The sequence below is a fragment of the Mesoplodon densirostris genome, chromosome 17 (assembly GCF_025265405.1).
Source record: "Mesoplodon densirostris isolate mMesDen1 chromosome 17, mMesDen1 primary haplotype, whole genome shotgun sequence".
NCBI lineage: Eukaryota > Metazoa > Chordata > Mammalia > Artiodactyla > Ziphiidae > Mesoplodon > Mesoplodon densirostris.
Window position 1 is genome coordinate 15,351,506 of NC_082677.1, and position 24,045 is coordinate 15,375,550.

A 24,045-nucleotide genomic window follows, 5' to 3' on the forward strand; every position below is an offset into this window, starting at 1 on the left:
TCCTATTGCCCCTGTGAGGAAACCTAAGGGCGAGGGTGGGGGTTTGTCTAGGACTTCTGAACAAGAAACAACATTGTTATCCCTAAACACCCTGTTGTTCTTTTTTTTGCGGTACACGGGCTTCTCACTGCTGTGGCCTCTCCCATTGCAGAGCACAGGCTCTGGACGCGCAGGCTCAGCGGCCATGGGTCACGGGCCCAGCCGCTCAGTGGCATGTGGGATCTTCCCGGACCGGGGCACGAACTTGCGTCCCCTGCATCGGCAGGCGGACTCTCACCCACTGCGTCACCAGGGAAGCCCCACCCTGTTCTTCTTAACCCTCATATATTGCTAACATCCATTCCTACAGGAAGCACATTCTTTACTGAAATTGATTTATGCAGTGCATTCTTTAGTATTCCAGTTGATGAAACTAGCCAATACCTTTTCCCCCTCACTTGGGAAGAAAAAAAATTCACCTGCACAGTAATATTTCAGAGTTTACTGAGACTTCTGCTTACTTCTTACAAATCCTGAAGGCTGATCTTGATGATAAAAAATTCCCTAGAGGTTCCACTTTGTTGCAATATGTGGATGATCTGCTTCTCTGTTCTCCTTCTCAAGCCCCTTCACAGGAAGACAGCAGCCACCTGCTAAAGCTTTTAGCCTTAAAGGGACATAAAGTCAGCAAGGAAAATTACAGTTTGCCCAAACCCAGTTTAGATATTTAGGGCATCTACTATCAGAACAAGGGCTACACCCAGATCCAGATAGATTTCATGATGTCCTAAGTTTCCTCAAACCCCAAACTAAAAGCACCAAAGCTAGTTGGTTATTGCTAAAATTAGATTCCGAATTTCCTTCTTATAGCCTAACCTCTTTAGTATGTTTGACTAAATAATAACAACCCTGACCCAATTTTATGGGAAAAACCACATAACATAGCCTTTAAGGCGTTATAGGAGAGTTTGATGAACCCATCTGCCCTTGGGCACCCCAATGATCAGATTGCCTTTGTCCTTTTTTGTATAAGAAAAGTAATGCAATGCCCTTGGGGTACTCACTCAAAAACACAGGGCCCACCACTCACCCGTAGGCTATGATAGCCAGCAACTGGACCCTGTGACACTGGGATACCCCCTCTTGCCTTACAGCCACTGCCCTTTTGGTTAAGACCACTGAGAATATCATTGTGAGATCCCCTTTAACCACTTGGGCACCTCATGCAGTAAAAGCCCTCCTGAATTCTCATCATACTCAACATTTCTCAGTCAGTCGCTCACTTCCTATGAAGTGCTTTCATTAACTCTCCTCACGTGACCCTTTTACATTGTAGTAAACTTAACCCTGCTGCTGTTCTCCCCTCCGTCCCCGACACAGTCCCTCCTGACTGCTTAATGCTGATGGATCACCTCCTGACTCCTCGTGATGATCTGCAGGCAATTCCTTTGGGTAACACTGACTTCTCATGGCTCACTGATGGCTCTTATTTAAACGGTGACAATGGCAAATATTGTGCTGAGTATGCTCGTGCAACTCCTTCTGATATTGTTGCGGCACACACTTACCTATGGCTACTTTGACCCAAGAGGCTGAACTATATGCTCTTACACAGGCCGGCACTTTAGCCAAGAGCAAAACTGCCAATATTTATACTGATAGTAAATATGCTTTCAGAACAGCTCATGATTTCAGAATGTCGTGTAAGCAATGTGACGTCCTTAACTCCAGTGCAAATAAAAGCCCCCTATGTTTAGGAATTATTGGGTGCAATAATTTTACTTGCTTGCTTTAGCTATCATTAAGATTCCAGGGCCTTCTAAACTTGACTTTCTGGAAGCTAAAGGAAATCAGGTTTTTTTCTTTGCAGTCTGTGTGCATTCTTTTTTTATATATATATTTTTTCTGCTTTATAACAAATTTAATCAGTTATACATATACATATGTTCCCATATCCCCTCCCTTTTGCGTCTCCCTCCCACCCTCCCTATCCCACCCCTCCAGGCGGTCACAAAGCACCGAGCTGATCTCCCTGTGCTATGCGGCTGCTTCCCACTAGCTATCTACCTTACGTTTGGTAGTGTATATATGTCCATGCCGCTCTTTCGCTTTGTCACAGCTTACCCTTCCCCCTCCCCATATCCTCAAGTCCATTCTCTAGTAGATCTGTGTCTTTATTCCTGTCTTACCCCTATGTTCTTCATGACATTTTTTTCCTCAAATTCCATATATATGTGTCAGCATACAGTATTTGTCTTTCTCTTTCTGACTTACTTCACTCTGTATGACAGACTCTAGGTCCATCCACCTCATTACAAATAGCTCAATTTCGTTTCTTTTTATGGCTGAGTAATATTCCACTGTATATATGTGCCACATCTTCTTTATCCATTCATCTGATGATGGACACTTAGGTTGTTTCCATCTCCGGGCTATTGTAAATAGGGCTGCTATGAACATTTTGGTATATGACTCTTTTTGAATTAGGGTTTTCTCAGGGTATATGCCCAGTAGTGGGATTGCTGGGTCATATGGTAGTTCTATTTGTAGTTTTTTAAGGAACCTCCATACCGTTCTCCATAGCGGCTGTACCAATTCACATTCCCACCAGCAGTGCAAGAGTGTTCCCTTTTTTCCACACCCTTTCCAGCATGTATTGTTTCTAGATTTTTTGATGATGGCCATTCTGTCTGGTGTGAGATGATATCTCACTGTAGTTTTGATTTGCATTTCTCTAATGATTAATGATGTTGAGCATTCTTTCATGTGTTTGTTGGCAGTCTGTATATCTTCTGTGGAGAAATGTCTATTTAAGTCTTCTGCCCATTTTTGGATTGGGTTGTTTGTTTTTTTGCTATTGAGCTGCATGAGCTGCTTATAAATTTTGGAGATTAATCCTTTGTCCGTTGCTTCATTTGCAAATATTTTCTCCCATTCTGAGGGTTGTCTTTTGGTCTTATTTATGGTTTCCTTTGCTGTGCAAAAGGTTTGAAGTTTCATTAGGTCCCATGTGTTTATTTTTGTCTTTATTTCCATTTCTCTAGGAGGTGGGTCAAAAAGGATCTTGCGGTGATTTATGTCATAGAGTGTTCTGCCTATGTTTTCCTCTAAGAGTTTGATAGTGTCTGGCCTTACATTTAGGTCTTTCATCCATTTGGAGCTTATTTTTGTGTATGGTGTCAGGGAGTGATCTAATCTCATACTTTTACATGTAGCGGTCCAGTTTTCCCAGCACCACTTATTGAAGAGGCTGTCCTTTCTCCACTGTACATTCCTGCCTCCTTTATCAAAGATAAGGTGACCATATGTGCGTGGGTTTATCTCTGGGCTTTCTATCCTGTTCCAGTGATCTATCTTTCTGTTTTTGTGCCTGTACCATACTGTCTTGATTACTGTAGCTTTGTAGTATAGTCTGAAGTCAGGGAGCCTGATTCCTCCAGCTCCGTTTTTCCTTCTCAAGATTGCTTTGGCTATTCGGGGTCTTTTGTTTTTCCAAACAAATTGTGAATTTTTTTGTTCTAGTTCTGTGAAAAATGCCATGCCAGTGGTAGTTTGATAGGGATTGCCTTGAATGTGTAGATTGCTTTGGGTAGTAGAGTCATTATCACAATATTGATTCTTCCAATCCAGGAACATGGTATATCTCTCCTTCTATTTGTATCATTTTTAATTTCTTTCATCAGTGTCTTATAATTTTCTGCACACAGGTCTTTTGTCTCCTTAGGTAGGTTTATTCCTAGATATTTTATTCTTTTTGTTGCAATGGCAAATGGGAGTGTTTTCTTGATTTCACTTTCAGATTTTTCATCATTAGTATACAGGAATGCCAGAGATTTCTGTGCATTAATTTTGTATCCTGCTACTTTACCAAATTCATTGATTAGCTCTAGTAGTTTTCTGGTAGCATCTTTAGGATTCTCAGTGGATAGTCTCATGTCATCTGCAAACAGTGACAGCTTTACTTCTTCTTTTCCAATTTGGATTCCTTTTATTTCCTTTTCTTCTCTGATTGCTGTCACTAAAACTTCCAAAACTATGTTGAATAATAGTGGTGAGAGTGCGCAGCCTTGTCTTGTTCCTGATCTTAGAGGGAATGGGTTCTGTTATTCACCACTGAGAATGATGTTGGCTGTGGGTTTGTCATATATGGCCTTTATTATGTTGAGGAAAGTTCCCTCTGTGCCTACTTTCTGGAGAGTTTTTATCATAAATGGATGTTGAATTTTGTCAAAAGCTTTTTCTGCATCTGTTGAGATGATCATATGGTTTTTATCCTTCAGTTTCTTGATATGGTGTATCACATTGATTTGCGTATATTGAAGAATCCTTGCATTCCTGGGATAAACCCCACTTGATCATGGTGTATGATCCTTTTAATGTGCTGTTGGATTCTGTTTGCTAGTATTTTGTTGAGGATTTTTGCATCTATGTTCATCAGTGATATTGGTCTGTAGTTTTCTTTTTTTGTGACATCTTTGTCTGGTTTTGGGATCAGGGTGATGGTGGCCTCATAGAATAAGTTTGGGAGTGTTCCTCCCTCTGCTGGATTTTGGAAGAGTTTGAGAAGGATAGGTGTTAGCTCTTCTCTAAATGTTTGATAGAATTCACCTGTGAAGCCATCTAGTCCTGGGCTTTTGTTTGTTGGAAGATTTGTAATCACAGTTTCAACTTCAGTGCTTGTGATTGGTCTGTTTATATTTTCTGTTTCTTCCTGGTTCAGTCTCGGAAGGTTGTGCTTTTCTAAGAATTTGTCCATTTCTTCCAGGTTGTCCATTTTATTGGCATAGAGTTGCTTGTAGTGATCTCTCATGATCCTATGTATTTCTGCAGTGTCAGTTGTTACTTCTCCTTTTTCATTTCTAATTCTGTTGATTTGAGTCCTCTCCCCTTTTTTCTTGATAAGTCTGGCTAATGGTTTATCAATTTTGTTTATCTTCTCAGAAAACCAGCTTTTAGTTTTATTGATCTTTGCTATCATTTCCTTTATTTCTTTTTCATTTATTTCTGATCTGATCTTTATGATTTCTTTCCTTCTGCTAACTTTGGGTTTTTTTTGTTCCTCTTTCTCTAATTACTTTAGGTGTAAGGTTAGGTTGTTTGTTTGAGATGTTTCTTCTTTCTTGAGGTAGGATTGTATTGCTATAAACTTCCCTCTTAGAACTGCCTTTGCTGCATTCCATGGGTTTTGTGTCATTGTGTTTTCATTGTCATTTGCTTCTAGGTATTTTTTGATTTCCTCTTTGATTCTTTCAGTGACCTCTTGGTTATTTAGTAGCATATTGTTTGTCCTCCATGTGTTTTTATTTTTTACATTTTTTTTCCTGTAATTGATACCTAGTCTCATAGCATTGTGGTCGGAAAAGATACTTGATATGATTTCAATTTTCTTAAATTTACCAAGGCTTGATTTGTGACCCAAGATATGATCTATCCTGGAAAATATTCCATGAGCACTTGAGAAGAAAGTGTATTCTATTGTTTTTGGATGGAATGTCTTATAAATATCAACTAAATCCTTCTTGTTTATTAATGTGTCATTTAAAGCTTGTGTTTCCTAATTTATTTTCATTTTGGATGATCTGTCCATTGGTGAAAGTGGGGTGTTGAAGTCCCCTACTATGAGTGTGTTACTGTCGATTTCCCCTTTTATGGCTGTTAGCATTTGCCTTATGTATTGAGGTGCTCCTATGTTGGGTGCATAAATATTTTACAATTGTTATATCTTCTTCTTGGATTCATTCCTTGATCATTATGTAGTGTCCTTCTTTGTCTCTTCTAATAGTCTTTATTTTAAAGTCTATTTTGTCTGATAGGAGAATTGCTACTCCAGCTTTCTTTTGATTTCCAGTTGCATGGAATATCTTTTTCCATCCCCTCACTTTCAGTCTGTATGTGGCCCTAGGTCTGAAGTGGCTCTCTTGTAGACAGCATATATATGGGTCTTGTTTTTGTATCTATTCAGCTGGTGTGTGTCTTTTGTTTGCAGCATTTAATCCATTTACATTTAAGGTAATTATTGATATATACGTTCCTATTACCATTTTCTTAATTGTTTTGGGTTTGTTTTTGTAGGTTTTTTCCTTCTCTTGTGTTTCCTGCCTAGAGAAGTTCCTTTAGCATTTGTTGTAGAGCTGGTTTGGTGGTGCTGAATTCTCCTAACTTTTCCTTGTCTGTAAAGGTTTTAATTTCTCAGTCGAATCTAAATGAGATCCTTGCTGGGTAGAGTAATCTTGGTTGCAGGTTTTTCTCCTTCATCACTTTCAATATGTCCTGCCACTCCCTTCTGGCTTGCAGAGTTTCTGCTAAGAGATCAGCTGTTAACCTTATGGGGATTCCCTTGTATGTTATTTGTTGCTTTTCCCTTGCTGCTTTTAATATTTTTTCTTTGTATTTAATTTTTGATAGTTTGATTAATATGTGTCTAGGAGTGTTTCTCCTTGGATTTATCCTGTATGGGACTCTCTGTGCTTCCTGGACTTGACTATCTCCTTTCCCATGTTATGGAAGTTTTCAACTAGAATCTCTGCAAATATTTTCTCAGACACTTTCTTTTTCTCTTCTTCTGCTGGGACCTCTATAATTCAATTGTTGGTGCATTTAATGTTTTCCCAGAGGTTTCTGAGACTGTCCTCAATTCTTTTCATTCTTTTTTCTTTATCCTGCTCTGCAGTAGTTATTTCCACTATTTTATCTTCCAGGTCACTTATCCGTTGTTCTGCCTCAGTTATTCTGCTATTGATTCCTTCTAGAGAATTTTTCTTTTCATTTATTGTGTTGTTCATCATTGTTTGCTCTTTAGTTCTTCTAGGTCCTTGTTAAGCGTTTCTTGTATTTTCTCCATTCTCTTTCCAAGATTTTGGATCATCTTTACTACCATTCCTCTGAATTCTTTTTCAGGTAGACTGCCTATTTCCTCTCATTTGTTTGGTCTGGTGGGTTTTTACCTTGCTCCTTCATCTGCTGCATATTTCTCTGTCTTCTCATTTCATTTAACTTACTGTGATTGGGGTTTCCTTCTTGCAGGCTGAAGGTTCGTAGTTTCCGTTGTCTTTGGTGTCTGCCCCCAGTGGGTAAGATTGGTTCAGTGGCTTGTGTAGGCCTCCTGATAGAGGGGACTAGTGCCTGTTCTGATGCGTGGGGCTGGATCTTGTCTTTCTGGTGGGCAGGGCTGTGTCCAATGGTGTGTTTTGTGGTGTCTGAACTTATGATTTTAGGCAGCCTCTCTGCTAATGGGTGGGGTTGTGTTCCTGTCTTGCTAGTTGTTTGGCAGAGGGTGTCCAGCTCTGTAGCTTGCTGGTCGTTGAGTGGAGCTGGGTCTTAGCGTTGAGATGGAGATCTCTGGGAGAGCTCTTGCCAATTGATATTACATGGAGCTGGGAGGTCTCTGGTGGTCCAATGTCCTGAACTCGGCTCTCCCACCTCAGAGGCTCAGGTCTGATACCCAGCCAGAGCACCAAGACCCTGTCAGTCACATGGCTCAGAAGAAAAGAGAGGGAAAAACAAAAGAAGGAAAAATAATAAATAAAATAAAATAGTTAAAATAAAATTAAAAAGTAATAAAAAGAGAGCAACCAAACCAATAAACAAATCCACCAATGATAACAAGCGCTACAAACTATACTAAGATAAAAATCAGAAACAAGTCAGTGTCACACAGCAAACCCCAAGTCCACAGTTGCTCCCGAAGTCCACTGCCTCAATTTTGGGATGATTCGTTGTCTATTCAGGTATTCCACAGATGCAGGGTACCTCAAATTGATTGTGGAGATTTAATCCGCTGCTCCTGAGGCTGCTGGGAGAGATTTCCCTTTCTCTTCTTTGTTCGCACAGCTCCTTGGGTTCAGCTTTGGATTTGGACCCGCCTCTGCCTGTAGGTTGCCCTCAGGCATCTGTTCACGCCCAGACAGGACAGGTTTAAAGCAGCGCTGATTAGGGGACTCTGGCTCACTCGTGCTGGGGGGAGGGAGGGGTACGGTAGTTATAATTGGAATGTGGGGTGAGCCTGTGGCGGCAGAGGCCAGCGTGACGTTGAAACAGCCTGAGGTGTGCTGTGTGTTCTCCTGGGGAAGCTGTCCCTGGATCACGGGATCCTGGCAGTGGTGGGCTGCACAGACTCCTGGGGTGGGTGTGGAGAGTGACCTGCGCTTGCACACAATTCTTGGTGGCTGCAGCAGCAGCGTTAGCATTTCATGCCCATCTCTGGTGTCCGAGCTGATCGCCACGGCTTGTGCCCGTCTCTGGAGCTCGTTTAGGCGGTGCTCTGCCTTCTGTGGGCAGACAGGGAAGGGATCCCCTCTCCTCGCGCACCCCGAAACAATGGTCTCTTGCATCTCTGGAAGGTCCAGACTTTTCCCCGGACTCCCTCCCGATTAGCTGTGGTGCACTAGCCCCCTTCAGGCTGTGTTCACGCAGCCAACCCCAGTCCTCTCCCTGGGGTCTGACCTCTGAAGCCCGAGCCTCAGCTCCCAGCCCCCAGCCCCCGCCTGCCCCGGCAGGTGAGCAGACAAGCCTCTCGGGCTGGTGAGTGCTGGTCGGCACCGATCCTCTGCGCAGGAATCTCTCCGCTTTGCTCTCTGCACGCCTGTTGCTGCGCCCTCTGTGGCTCTGAAGCTCCCCCCACCCCAAGCCCCACCGTGAAGGGGCTTCCTAGTGTGTGGAAACCTTTCCTCCTTCACGGCTCCCTCCCAGAGGTGCAGGTCCCGCCCCTATTCTTTTGTCTCTGTTTATTCTTTTTTCTTTTGCCCTACCCAGGTACGTGGGGAGTTTCTTGCCTTTTGGGAGGTCTGAGGTCTTCTGCCAGCGTTCAGTAGGTGTTCTGTAGGAGTTGTTCCACGTGTAGCTGTATTTCTGATGTATTTGTGGGGAGGAAGGTGATCTCCGCGTCTTACTCCTCCGCCATCTTGAAGGTTCCCCCCCCCCACCCCGCCACCAAAACTTTTTTACTGGAATAACATTTGTTCATTTGCTCTGGGTCCATTTTAGGGGAGTACACAGACATTACTTTCCCTGTAGGATATCACCAACCAATGGGGAAATCACCTATAAATCATCTTGCAATAAACTTAAACTTAGTAATAAATCTTGATGGTGTTTTGAGAGCAGTGAGAAGTGTACTTCTTTCTAGTTTATCCTGATTAACTGCTTGACACAACTGTATCAATGTTTGGCTCACATGAGTGGTTACTGTTTTCTTAAGTACCTCCCTTCAGTGTTCTGGACCTATTCTGGGGATAGTCAAGCTCCTAGGCTTAACTGTTAGGTTTAATAACTTTGCTTTTTCATGGCAAAGGAAGAATCAGAGCTGTGGGACATTAATATATTAAAATACTTAAGAGAAAGTTGAAAAAGATGCAGCCTGGGTTTCAGTGGCCTCTGTTCTCACTCCTCATGGTAGGGCGCTGGCATGCTGCTGGGGGCCTGCTGGTTCTTGGGGGGGCAGGCCTCTGGAGGATGGGGCAGGAGGGCCACAGAGACCAGCCTAAATCTGACCCTCACTAGGGCTGCCCCTTGTCCTGGAGTCATGAGGGACAGCCCTAGGCTACCACACAGAACCTGTGCTCTTAGACAGTTTGACAGTTGCCCCAGAGAACTGTGTTCCGCAGCTTTAGTGTTTGTATTAGCACCTACCTGCAGCCACTACTACGTTGACCTCTGGAAATATCACATCAGCTGTTCTTGAGACAAAACAGTGTTTGCTCATTTTCTTCTCTAGGCCCTGTCCCTTTGATGTTAAGTGGTGGATTTGGTGGAATCTGCCTCTGGCTTGCTGTTTACCCAGTGGATTGTATCAAATCCAGAATTCAAGTTCTCTCCATGTCTGGAAAACAGGCAGGATTTATTGGAACTTTTATAAGCATCGTGAAAAATGAAGGTGAGTCTGCCAATTGCTGAAACAGAGGAGGTACGTATAGAGAGTGGTCATTTGGCTGCTAGTCTTGTCGAAGTTGATCAGATGGGTAATCGCTCTCTTCCACCGCCTCACTTTGCTAACAGTGTATGTAATTCACATTTGTGGATTTCTTTCCAGACCCCTTTCTTTAGCTTACTTCATTATTCTCAAGAATGTTTATTTATTTTTTGCTGTGTTGAGGCTTTGTTGCTGTGCACTGGCTTTCTCTAGTTGCGGCGAGCGGGGGCTACTCTTCACTGCGGTGCGCGGGCTTCTCATTGCGGTGGCTTCTCTTGTTGCGAAGCACGGGCTCTAGGCACATGGGCTTCAGTAGTTGTGGCTCGCGGGCTCAGTAGTTGTGGCTTGCGTGCTCTAGAGTGCAGGCTCAGTTGTTGTGGTGCACAGGCTTAGTTGCTCCGCGGCATGTGGGATCTTCCTGGACCAGGGATCGAACCCGTGTCCCCTGCATTGGCAGGCAGATTCTTAACCACTGCGCCACCAGGGAAGTCCCCTCAAAAATGTTTAAAGCTCTGATTCCTAACCTTTGGGCCAGGACTTTGTTTGTAAGTAGCCTGGTGGGAATTTTTAAAGCATATGTTTTGTCTAAGAGGACAAATGTTTCAGAGTTAGCACCACTTTTTTTTTTTGGCTGCACTCTGGGGCATGTGAAACTTCCCCACCCAAGGATCCAGCCCACTCCCCCTGCAGTGGAAGCATGGAGTCTTAACCACTGGACCACCAGGGAAGTCCTGCACCACTTGTTTTAAACAATATCATCAGGAGATGAGCTCTAACAGCATATCAGTAAGGCATTTAAAAGAATGTACATCCTTAATGATAAGACTTCTGCAATGAGAAAGGCACTAAGCAATTTCTGAAGGTGATTTGCTATCAGTTTTTAGCTATACAGGTGGATAAAGACGTTTGAAGTAGTGTTTGTATAAAGCCAATTTTATGCCACTGGTGAGTAAAGACCTGTCCTTCCAGCATCCACTGTACGTCTTAAACCTTGGATGTGCACTTTTCTGTCTTGATTTTGAGAGAAAGTGAGCACAGTAACGGCATGCAGAAGCTGCTTTAACCCCAAATAGAGCACAGACATCTTGTATATTACTAACAGTAACCCCTTTTAAATTTGCATTACACTTGATAGTTTTCCAAAGTACTTACACCTCCCTCATCTGCCTGGATCTTCAGAACTGCCTTGGGCAGTGCTAATACTAGAAACAGGTCTTCGACGTCAATGTCAGTGCTCTGTGTTCTGGCCCAGGGCCTCGTGGTCCTCGCCCCCCCCCAGGTGAAGCTGCGAAGTTGCTGCCGTCCGTGGCTCTGTGGCTGCCTCCTGTCGTCCACGTGAGGCCCCCTGCTCTGCCTGATCCGCTTACCAGGAGGTAACAGGCACGGGATCGGTGACTGTTCCCTGGGCCTCGCCAGCTTTGCTGCAGACCTGCCCTTGCCCTTGTTTCTACCAGTCTCTCCACTTGCAGGAGTCCAGGGAAACCTGTTCCATCACTGCTGGTTTCTAGCGCTATTGTCTGGATTTGTAACTGTAAAAATATCTGTGCTGTGTGGGTTCCTGGGATATTTCCAAGGAGGGGGAGCTCAGTCTCTGGTCACCCTTTTGTTTTCTAGGAATAACGGCCTTATATTCTGGACTGAAACCTACGATGATTCGTGCGTTCCCTGCCAATGGGGCGCTCTTTTTGGCCTATGAGTACAGCAGGAAGTTGATGATGAGCCAGTCTGAAGTATACTGAAGTGTTCTGGCAAACCTCGATCCAAGTGAAGCTGTTTGAGGACTGCAGTTCTCAGGGTTTCGAGGAGTACAAGACCAATGTGGAATTTTTTGATTTTGTGGAAATTTTTTTTGTGTCTTCCATTTTTCTACCTTCTACCTTAAACTTTATAGAAGAGCTTCTCTTTTATATTATATAATTTCTGCCCATAATTGTAGTGAAATGGAAAAGTTGCTGCTCTTTGTCCTTGGTGGGACATACAGGGTGGGCTGCTGGCCCTAGGTACCTAATCTGAAAAGCTAAGTAGAGCTCTATCAAGGGCTTTTGCATAAACCTGTATGTGTACATGCAGTTTAGATGGTTCTGTGTTGTGAGTGAAGCACAATTTAGTTCCATGTTTAATCTCAGATCTCACTAGAATAAACCAGAGGTAAGCATGTTTCATGAGGATGGTTATAAATGCTTAATCCATTCTAGATGTGGGTCTCTTTTAAAATCTGCTGAGCCCGTATCCTATAATAATTGGTTAAAGTTTTTAAAAAGTTTTCCTGTGGTGCTTGAAAACTAAGGGGTCCGTCTAGATTCTAAAGAGGAGAATATACCTGCATACTGCTGTGGCACCCGTGTTCTTGGTTTAAGTTTCAGAGTAAGCGTCCTGGATTTTCCCAAGGTGCTCCTCGGTGGGAACAGTGCCATCCATCTTCTTCCAGGCGGGATCACAGTCCAGGCTTGGACACATTGTTGGTGTGGCCCAGAGCCTTTGGGAAGCAGCACGGCCCTCGCCTGTGCCAGCCCCTCCTCCCGTCCCAAGGAGCTCCTCTCTGCTGGGCTTGAGCTCAAGGCAGGGGCTGAGGGGAGGGGCCTGGGCTGCTCTGTTTAGACTGTGGCCGACAGCGGCCCCGAGCTTCTGCCTCTGTGTGTCCTGGCCTGGGCGGGATCCCAGAGAAGTCTGTGGGACCACCTGTGGGGCTGCTGATCCACTCTGGACCACGCCCTTCTTGCCTCTGCCCATCGGAAGCCCTTCCAGGGAGCAGCGTGCCAAAGCCGAGAGAGGCCCTGGCTCCCCGTCTGGGGACGGAGTGGTGGTGCTTGTGGGCAAAGTGGTCTCCTTTCAGGGGGAACCAGAGTGTCGTGCTTGCACTCCCCGTGAGGGGTGTCAGGGCTGACCCAGGCTGAAGTTTGTCTCGGGATCCCTCACTCCTTGCCATGCTGGAGCCTTTCATGTGGGGTACTGGCTGTTGTGAATTTCAGTGATGGTGGTCTCTGGGGTGTGACTTAATCAGCGAAGCAAAGGTAATTTCATTAAACTATGCCGTACGTATGCACTACTAACAAACCCTGGTTCATCTGACTCCCGTAGACTTGGGATGGGCAGCTGTTCCCTGGTCGTCTGGTTTACGGGAGCCCTTGTCGTCACCAGTGAGGTCAGCCGCCTCATTCTGTGCTGCTCCGAGACCCCCCAGGCCTCTAATAAAGAGTGCTTCATCCGCCCCCGCGGCTGATGTGGTGATCATGATCCACACTGGTACGTCCGCCCCTGCCGGCAGAACGGAAGCCGTGTGTGAGACCTCCAGTTTGCACACGTGTTTGTTCTCCCTGCAGGCTCGGTGGCGACTCCGGCCAGAAGCCAGAGAGGGTCGGGAAGGCCAGCTGCTGGCAGACGTTTAGTGGAGGGGGGATGCCCGGTGTTGTGCCCGATGGGCTCCAGAGCTATGCCTGGTCTTCCGTTTGCCTCTTCTTGAAAAGCAATTTTTCTACCTTACTTTTGTCCGTACTTCAACGGTCAGTAGCTACTGAGTGGTGCTTCTTCTGAACAGGCCTGGATTGAAGCAAAAACAGCAAATGGGACTGGCTTCCCTCAGGAAGTGACCTGCTCCAGAGCCCACCGGGCCCCTTTGTCTAAGCCCTGTTGGCAGTAGGTCTTCTCACGTGTTGTCCTGTGAACATTTAACTGAATATCTTCAACAGAAACTGTCTAAGGCAAGTAAGAGTGAGTGGGAGTAGTGAATGGAAACTTAACACAGAGTTGGTGTTTTTTACATTTCATTCTGTTTGCTTAATTCATGGCTCAGTATTTGGGTACAATTTGTACCATTTCAAATCTGTACTCCAGACAAAAATAGAGTAACTTGAAATACTGTGTTTAAAGAAATTCTCGTGTTCTATCATTAAATTTGCCTAATAGTTGACTATATGGTTTGTTTAAGTACTTTACGTGCTAAGAACCAACTGTCAGGAATGTTTGAGTTATGTATGGTGATATTTTAAGGTGATGGTTTTATTGCAACGAGCATTGGTTTTTTTTGTCAGCAAGATTCCTGATGTAAAATAACTACTGATATAAATACATATTCTGTATACACTGCAGTTACGAAACGTGGCCCACTAGAATTACTCTCCCTCCACCAGGCTCTGTATGTGATGTGACTGATTTGGCAGGATGCCATTCTATTTTTTAAAATAAACTTCTGGATATCAAGTTTTGGATAGTTCTGTTCCAGGTCAGTAAATTCTATTCAAGAAAACCAGTAGCGTTCTGATATATTATGATCTAAGTTTCTCAAGTTGTTTTACGAATTCTTCGCACTGGGTTCTAGGAAAGCAGCCCTGCTGGAGGCCCTGAACAAGTTCTCTTTATGAGCAAAAGCAGAATAGTGTGACAGCTCATAATTGCCAGAAATTTTAATCCATTTTGGAGGGTTAGGGAAGAGAAACCCCCCCACCAACTGTAATTTCCTTTATTTCAAAAAGCAAGATTCTGAAAAACTGGGGTTTCCCAACTTGTGCCAGTGTTCAAGGTAGATCTTACTCCTCACTTTTTTTCCCATTCACCTAGGCCTGCCCGCTGATCTGCCCTCCACAGATTATAGCTGCAGGAATTTTAAAGGCAATAACCTGGGCTGCCACAATACATTTCTGTAACCCAAATGACAGGGAATAATGTAGTCATAACATGGAAGGAGTTTGAAAGGCTGTGTCTCCAAGAGCTCTTCCTCTAAGGGGAGTCAGATTAAGGGGAGTAGAATAACATTTGCAGCCTGGCTTTTTGGGGGCTATTTTGAGGGGGAGAGAAGCACCTGCATGGCCTTCCACGCCACCACGCTGGTGGCTCTCCTCCCATCCCTGCTAGGTTGGCACCCACTAAGACTTCTCTATAAACTGTTGCTCTAGTTTCCCTTAAAAAATACTGACTGTGGCAACCTCCAGACCTCCTGGGGCTGCCAACCCAAGTGGCCAGTGGTTAGTGCTGTTACAACACGGCTTAGTTGGAATGGTCTGTCCCAACCCGCCAAACCCTATTTTGTTTATCGTGTGCTTTTTGCAAAGTGCAAGGTTTTTCAGTAACGAGTGCCTGTGTTTTAGCAGAGGCGCTGGTACCCATCATTTGCTACTTTTCACTTCCTGATCAATTCAACTTGGGCTAGATTGTTGAGAGCCTTGCCAATAAAAGGAAAATCACCCAAATAGTCAAGCCAACATAGAACTCTTTTCAAAGACAATTAGGGCCTTAAGATAATGGCAGTGAAAGTACTTAGAATAAAGTAGCACCTGGTACCAAAGAGAAAATGATTCCCTGTGGACACAGGACTAACCAGTGTCTATAATGAAAACTTGACCTTACTTCAGAGTTCCCCAAGCTTAGGTGAAGCTGGTTGTGAGCAGGGGTGAGGGGCTTTAAAACAATCTTTGCTGCCATTTCTGATGCTCGTTAATAGTTTGTAAATCAAGTAGAAGAAGGAAATTAGAAATTACTTTTCTAACAAATCCGAAATTACAAATGTAAAACAAAGCAGGGAATGAATACTTGTCCAAAAATAGATAAGTAAATAAACCCACAGTATTGGGGGTAATCACAATTTATAAATATGTTACTTTGATAGGAAAGTTTTATTTCTGAGTCCTTAAGTGACAACTAACGTTCCCGTGTACTGTTTCAAATTTATCTCAATACAAATGAAAACTGTGACTTCTTTCAAAAAAAAACTACTGCCATTGACATTCTCCCTTGTATATATTTAATACAGTTCTCAAGGACATATGTATATATATATGTAAATATATCAGCAAGGAAATAGGTTTAATAGGTAGTAAGGATTGGGAAGAACATGATTCTAGCCAGAAGGGGAACTACAGTTGGTCACCTCATCAAAATAGACCTCGACTGCAAACTCTGGACGGTAAATTTTCCATGCTTTCGGTTTGTGGGGATTATCCAATTCACTTCTTGAAAGATAAAGCCTAGAATAGAAAAAAAAATTACATTTTATGTAGGGCTAACAGAAAAGCCATGCTGTAGGACACCCTTGTTAGAGCTTTAAAAACAAAAAGCCTTGCTGGCCACCATCAGTCTCGACCCCTCCTCTGCATCTAATTAGCTTTCAAAGACCAGCTCTCCCACTTTCTCTCTTAAGACACAAAAATAGCATGACCTTCAGTAAGAACGTATCACTGATCCTTTTAATATTGCCTTTTATGGAATGAACATCTACATTTAATTTCTATATGTGATAAAGCAGACTAGATGTGTATTAAAACCCAGTAATAACAAGTGTCTTTTAAATGATGAAGTTGGCTTTTTGGGGAAATTAAGTCGCATAATAAAAACAGCTTTACCAAGGAGTATGGACATTCACACGTTAAATCTTCAGAAAGTATAAAAGTGAGGAGAAAAGTGATCTAGCATGTTGCTTCTCTACTATGAACATGGTGTTTTAAAGGAAAAAACTGTGCCCTTTAGCAAGAACCACTTTTGAGAAGTAGTACCAAATGAAGTTCCACCTAGATGTCTATTTGAGGGACTTCGCTCATGTTATAAGTCAAAGTTTTCTGTCTGGATACATCCAGGGGAAAAAATTGGTAAAAATGTTCCATCAAATCCAAAGTTCACTCTATCAATATCCACTAAATGTGTGTGCATTGTAGGTGTTTGGTCTAGGTTTTTATTTACCATCACCTTAGTGGACTTGAGGTGGGATTAGATGCAGTCTACATTTGAAGAAAAGGCTAGGATTGTATGTCATGGGAACTGTCAATTCATGCCACATACAATCATAACCACTTCTTCAAAACTCTTCTGTATGATTTTTTGAACGTTATCTTTCCTTTAGAATTGAAAGGTATGGTGATGCCAATCTCAAATTTTCAGCACCACAGTATAGAAGACGTGGAGAACTTCTAGATTTAGGAATGAGTTTCAGATATGATAGAGGTTCTTTGGTATACTCTTCAAATCAGTTACTTTTTAAAACTAGATTACCCGATTTAGTTATAAGAAAATCAGTTTTAAATGGGAGACTATTACTGATTTTTTAAAAGCTGTCCTCACTGATACTTACTGTGTCTTATAACTTCTGCCCTAGATGTAAGTGTGTCAACTCGCTTTTAAACTAGCTGAAGCCTCCCTGGATGACACCTTCCTGTGGCACAGAATTTGGTGTTGCTCAGTCATCAGTAAATCCACACATACTGAGGACCTGCCATATTCAAGGTACTGAACAAACTCATATTAAACTTTCATGGGAGGCATTTGTTGCCACACTCAAGATCTGCTTATAGTATGTTTTATAACACAGTCCTATGGCATGGACCTTGAGGATAATGCAACAGTGGGTCTCAAGAATAGCCATATTTTTACAATCAGAGAAGAAAAGGAATCCAAATCGGAAAAGAAGTAAAACTGTCACTATTGGCAGATGACATGATACTATACATTGAGAATCCTAAAGATGCTACCAGAAAACTACTAGAGCTAGTCAATGAATTTGGTAAAGTAGCAGGATCCAAAATTCACAGCAGTGTCTTGATTCCTATACACTAGGGATGAAAAATCTGAAAGAGGAATTGAGGAAACACTCCCATTCACCACTGCAAACAAAAAGAATAAAATACCTAGGGATAAACCTACCTAAGGAGACAAAAGACCTGTATGCAGAAAAATGTAAGACACTGATGAAAGAAATTAAAGAGGATACAAACAGATGGAGAGATATACCATGTTCTTGGGTTGGAAGGATCAACATTGTGAAAATGAGTATACTACCCAAAGCAATCTACAGATTCAATGCAATTATCAAACTACCAATGGCATTTTTCACAAAACTAGAGCAAAAAATTTCACAGTTTGTATGGAAACACAAAAGACCCCAAATAGCCAAAGTAATCTTGAGAAATAAAAACGGAGCTGGAGGAATCTGGCTCCCTGACTTCAGACTATACAACAAGGCTATAGTAATTAAGACAGTATGGTACTCACACAAAAACAGAAATACAGATCAATGGAACAGGATAGAAAGCCCAGAGATAAACTCACACACATATGGTCACCTTATCTTTGATAAAGGAGGCAAGAATATACAATGGAGAAAAGACAGCCTCTTCAATAAGTGGTGCTGGGAAAACTGGACAGCCATGTGTCAAAGAATGAAATTAGAACACTTCCTAACACCATACACAAAAATAAACTCAAAATGGATTTGAAACCTAAATGTAAGGCCAGGCACTATAAAACACTTAGAGGAAAACATAGGAAGAACTCTATGACATAAATCACAGCAAGATCCTTTTTGACCCACCTTCTAGAGAAATGGAAATAAAAACAAAAAAACAAATGGAACCTAATGAAACTTCAAAGCTTTTGCACAGCAAAGGAAACCATAAACAAGTTGAAAAGACAACCCTCAGAATGGGAGAAAATATTTGCCAATGAAGCAACTGGCAAAGGATTCACCTCCAAAATATACAAGCTCAATATGAAAAATGAAGCTCAATACCAAAAAAACAAACAACCCAATCCAAACATGGGCAGAAGACCTAAAAAGACATTTCTCCAAAGAAGAGATACACAGTGGCAACAAACACATGAAAGAATGCTCAGCATCACTAATCATTAGAGAAATGCAAATCAAAATAACAATGAGGTGTCACCTCACACCAGTCAGAATGGCCATCATCAAAAAATCTACCAACAATAAATGCTGGAGAGTTTGTGGAGAAAAGGGAACCCTCGAAGATGGCGGAAGAGTAAGACGCGGAGATCACCTTCCTCCCCACAGATACACCAGAAATACAGCTACACGTGCAACAACTCCTACAGAACACCTACTGAACGCCGGCAGAAGACCCCAGACCTCCCAAAAGGCAAGAAACTCCCCACATACCTGGGTAGGGCAAAGCAGAGAGATTCCCGCACAGAGGAGCGGTGCCGAGCGGCACTCACCAGCCCGAGAGGCTTGTCTGCTCCCCCGCCGGGGCGGGCGGCGCTGGAGCTGAGGCTCGGGCTTCGGTCAGAGCGCAGGGAGAGGACTTGGACTGGCGGCGAGAGCTCAGCCTGAAGGGGGCTGGTGTGCCGCGGCTGGCCGGGAGGGAGTCCGGGAGAACTCTGGAGCTGCCGAAGAGGCAGGAGACTTTTTCTTCCCTCTTGGTTTCCTGGTGCGCGAGGAGAGGGGATTAAGAGCGCCGCGTAAAGGAGCTCCAGAGACGGGCGCGAGTCGCGGCTGAAAGCGCGGAGCCCAGGGACGGGCGTGGGACGCTGGGGCTGCTGCTGCCACCGCCAAGAAGCCTGTGTGCGAGTGCAGGTCACTGTCCACGCTGCCCTTCCGGGAGCCTGTGCAGCCTACCACTGCCGGGGTCCCAGGATCCAGGGGCGGCTTCCCTGGGAGAACGCACAGCGCGCCTCGGGCTGGTGCAACGTCACGCCGACCTCTGCCGCTGCAGGCTCGCCCCGCACTCCGTGCCCCTTCCTCCCGCCCGACCTGAGTGAGCCAGAGTCCCCGAAGAGGCTGCTCCTTTAACCCTGTCCTGTCTGAGCGAAGAACAGACGCCCTCCGGCGACCTACATGCAGAGGCGGGGCCAAATCCAAAGCTGAGACCCAGGAGCTGTGAGAACAAAGAAGAGAAAGGGAAACCTCTCCCAGCAGCCTCAGAAGCAGCGGATTAAAGCTCCACAATCAACTTCATGTACCCTGCATCTGTGGAATACATGAATAGACAACAAATCATCCCAAATTGAGGAGCCAGGAGTCAGTGCTGTGCCTCTGAGGTGGGAGAGCCAACTTCAGGACACTGGTCCACAAAAGACCTCCCAGCTCCACATAATATCAAACGGCGAAAATCTTCCAGAGATCTCCATCTCAACACCAGCACCCAGCTTCACTCAACGACCAGCAAGCTACAGTGCTGGACACCCTATGCCAAACAACTAGCAAGACAGGAACACAACGCCACCCATTAGCAGAGAGGCTGCCTCAAATCATAAAAAGTCCGCAAACACCCCAAAACACACCACCAGACGTGGACCTGCCCACCAGAAAGACAAGATCCAGCCTCATCCACCAGAACACAGGCAGTAGTCCCCTCCACCAAGAAGGCTACACAACCCACTAAACCAACCTTAGCCACTGGAGACAGACACCAAAAACAACGGGAACTACGAACCTGCAGCCTGCAAAAAGGAGACCCCAAACACAGTAACATAAGCAAAATGAGAAGACAGAAAAACACACAGCAGGAGAAGGAGCAAGATAAAAACCCACCAGACCTAACAAATGAAGAGGTAATAGGCAGTCTATCTGAAAAAGAATTCAGAATAATGATGGTAAAGATGATCCAAAATCTTGGAAATAGAATAGACAAAATGCAAGAAACAGTTAACAAGGACCTAGAAGAACTAAAGACGAATCAAGCATCGATTAAAAACACAATAAATGAAATAAAAAATACTCTAGATGGGATCAATAGCAGAATAACTGAGGCAGAAGAACGGATAAGTGAGGTGGAAGATAAAATAGTGGAAATAACTGCTGCACAGCAAAATAAAGAAAAAAGAATGAAAAGAACAGAGGACAGTCTCAGAGACCTCTGGGACAACATTAAACGCACCAACATTCGAATTATAGGGGTTCCAGAAGAAGAAGAGAAAAAGAAAGGGACTGAGAAAATATTTGAAGAGATTATAGTTGAAAACTTCCCCAATATGGGAAAGGAAATAGTTAATCAAGTCCAGGAGGCACAGAGAGTCCCATACAGAATAAATCCAAGGAGAAATACACCAAGACACATATTAATCAAACTGTCAAAAATTAAACACAAAGAAATCATATTAAAAGCAGCAAGGCAAAAACAACAAATAACACACAAGGGAATCCCCATCAGGATAACAGCTGATCTCTCAGCAGAAACTCTACAAGCCAGAAGGGAGTGGCAGGACATACTTAAAGTGATGAAGGAGAAAAACCTGCAACCAAGATTACTCTACCCAGCAAGGATCTCATTCAGATTTGATGGAGAAATTAAAACCTTTACAGACAAGCAAAAGCTGAGAGAGTTCAGCACCACCAAACCAGCTTTACAACAAATGCTAAAGGAACTTCTCTAGGCAAGAAACACAACAGAAGGAAAAGAACTACAATAACGAACCCAAAACAATTAAGAAAATAGGAATAGGAACATACATATCAATAATTACCTTAAATGTAAATGGACTAAATGCTCCCACCAAAAGACACAGACTGGCTGAATGGATACAAAAACAAGACCCATATATATGCTGTCTACAAGAGACCCACTTCAGACCTAGAGACACATACAGACTGAAAGTAAGGGGATGGAAAAAGATATTCCATGCAAATGGAAACCAAAAGAAAGCTGGAGTAGCAATTCTCATATCAGACAAAATAGACTTTAAAATAAAGACTACTAGAAGAGACAAAGAAGGACACTACATAATGATCAAGGGATCAATCCAAGAAGAAGATATAACAATTGTAAATATTTATGCACCAAACATAGGAGCACCTCAATACATAAGGGAAATATTAACAGCCATAAAAGGAGAAATCGACAGTAACACAATCATAGTAGGGGACTTTAACACCCCACTTTCACCAATGGACAGGTCATCCAAAATGAAAATAAATAAGGAAACACAAGCTTTAAATGATACGTTAAACAAGATGGACTTAATTGATATTTATAGGACATTCCATCCAAAAACAACAGAATACACATTTTTCTCAAGTGCTCATGGAACATTCTCCAGGATAGATCATATCTTGGGTCACAAATCAAGCCTTGGTAAATTTAAGAAAATTGAAATTGTATCAAGTATCTTTTCCGACCACAATGCTATGAGACTAGATATCAATTACAGGAAAAGAGCTGTAAAACATACAAACACATGGAGGCTAAACAATACACTACTTAATAACGAAGTGATCACTGAAGAAATCAAAGAGGAAATTAAAAAATACCTAGAAACAAATGACAATGGAGACACGACGACCCAAAACCTATGGGATGCAGCAAAAGCAGTTCTAAGAGGGAAGTTTATGGCAATACAATCCCACCTTAAGAAACAGGAAATATCTCGAATAAACAACCTAACCTTGCACCTAAAGCAATTAGAGAAAGAAGAACAAAAACATCCCAAAGTTATCAGAAGGAAAGAAATCATAAAAATCAGATCAGAAATAAATGAAAAAGAAATGAAGGAAACGATAGCAAAGATCAATAAAACTAAAAGCTGGTTCTTTGAGAAGATAAACAAAATTGATAAACCATTAGCCAGACTCATCAAGAAAAAAAGGGAGAAGACTCAAATCAATAGAATTAGAAATGAAAAAGGAGAAGTAACAACTGACACTGCAGAAATACAAAAGATCATGAGAGATTACTATAAGCAACTCTATGCCAATAAAATGGACAACCTGGAAGAAATGGACAAATTCTTAGAAATGCACAACCTGCCAAGACTGAATCAGGAAGAAATAGAAAATATGAACAGACCAATCACAAGCACTGAAATTGAAACTGTGATAAAAAATCTTCCAACAAACAAAAGCCCAGGACCAGATGGCTTCACAGGGGAATTCTATCAAGCATTTAGAGAAGAGCTAACACCTATCCTTCTGAAACTCTTCCAAAATATAGCAGAGGGAGGAACACTCCCAAACTCATTCTACGAGGCCACCATCACCTTGATACCAAAACCAGACAAGGATGTCACAAAGAAAGAAAACTACAGGCCAATATCACTGATGAACATAGATGCAAAAATCCTCAACAAAATACTAGCAAACAGAATCCAACAGCACATTAAAAGGATCATACACCATGATCAAGTGGGGTTTATTCCAGGAATGCAAGGATTCTTCAATATACGCAAATCAATCAATGTGATACACCATATTAACAAACTGAAGGAGAAAAACCATATGATCATCTCAATAGATGCAGAGAAAGCTTTTGACAAAATTCAACACCCATTTATGATAAAAACCCTGCAGAAAGTAGGCATAGAGGGAACTTTCCTCAACATAATAAAGGCCATATATGACAAACCCACAGCCAGCATCGTCCTCAATGGTGAAAAACTGAAACCATTTCCACTAAGATCAGGAACAAGACAAGGTTGCCCACTCTCACCACTCTTATTCAACATAGTTTTGGAAGTTTTAGCCACAGCAATCAGAGAAGAAAAAGAAATAAAAGGAATCCAAATGGGAAAAGAAGAAGTAAAGCTGTCACTGTTTGCAGATGACATGATACTATACATAGAGAATCCTAAAGATGCTACCAGAAAACTACTAGAGCTAATCAATGAATTTGGTAAAGTTGCAGGATACAAAATTAATGCACAGAAATCTCTGGCATTCCTATATACTAATGATGAAAAATCTGAACGTGAAATCAAGGAAACACTCCCATTTACCATTGCAACAAAAAGAATAAAATATCTAGGAATAAACCTACCTAAGGAGACAAAAGACCTGTATGCAGAAAATTATAAGACACTGATGAAAGAAATTAAAGAGGATACAAATAGATGGAGAGATGTACCATGTTCTTGGATTGGAAGAATCAACATTGTGAAAATGACTCTACTACCCAAAGCAATCTACAGATTCAATGCAATCCCTATCAAACTACCAATGGCATTTTTCACAGAACTAGAACAAAAAATTTCACAATTTGTATGGAAACACAAAAGACCCCGAATAGCCAAAGCAATCTTGAGAACGAAAAATGGAGCTGGAGGAATCAGGCTCCCTGACTTCAGACTATACTACAAAGCTACAGTAATCAAGACAGTATGGTACTGGCACAAAAACAGAAAGATAGATCAATGGAACAGGATAGAAAGCCCAGAGATAAACCCACGGACATATGGTCACCTTATCTTTGATAAAGGAGGCAGGAATGTACAGTGGAGAAAGGACAGTCTCTTCAATAAGTGGTGCTGGGAAAACTGGACAGGGACATGTAAAAGTATGAGATTAGATCACTCCCTAACACCATACACAAAAATTAGCTCAAAATGGATTAAAGACCTAAATGTAAGGCCAGACACTATCAAACTCCTAGAGGAAAACATAGGCAGAACACTCTATGACATAAATCACAGCAAGATCCTTTTTGACCCACCTCCTAGAGAAATGGAAATAA

At 42.7% G+C, this 24,045-nt stretch overlaps 2 protein-coding genes across 2 annotated transcripts in view; both read right to left on the minus strand.

The window, feature by feature from the left end:
• The window catches only part of LOC132477390 (phosphatidylinositol 3,4,5-trisphosphate 3-phosphatase TPTE2-like), a 94,365-nt gene extending 84,864 nt beyond the window's left edge, over positions 1-9,501 (minus strand). The window contains exon 1 of the mRNA XM_060079757.1: positions 9,362-9,501. Within this exon, the coding sequence (XP_059935740.1) occupies positions 9,362-9,501 (140 nt within the window). The remainder of the gene's footprint in view (positions 1-9,361) is intronic.
• A 6,215-nt stretch (positions 9,502-15,716) lies between these two features.
• Positions 15,717-24,045, minus strand: part of LOC132477391 (phosphatidylinositol 3,4,5-trisphosphate 3-phosphatase TPTE2-like) — a 57,408-nt gene continuing 49,079 nt past the window's right edge. Inside the window, exon 17 of the mRNA XM_060079758.1 lies at positions 15,717-15,843. Within this exon, the coding sequence (XP_059935741.1) occupies positions 15,717-15,843 (127 nt within the window). The remainder of the gene's footprint in view (positions 15,844-24,045) is intronic.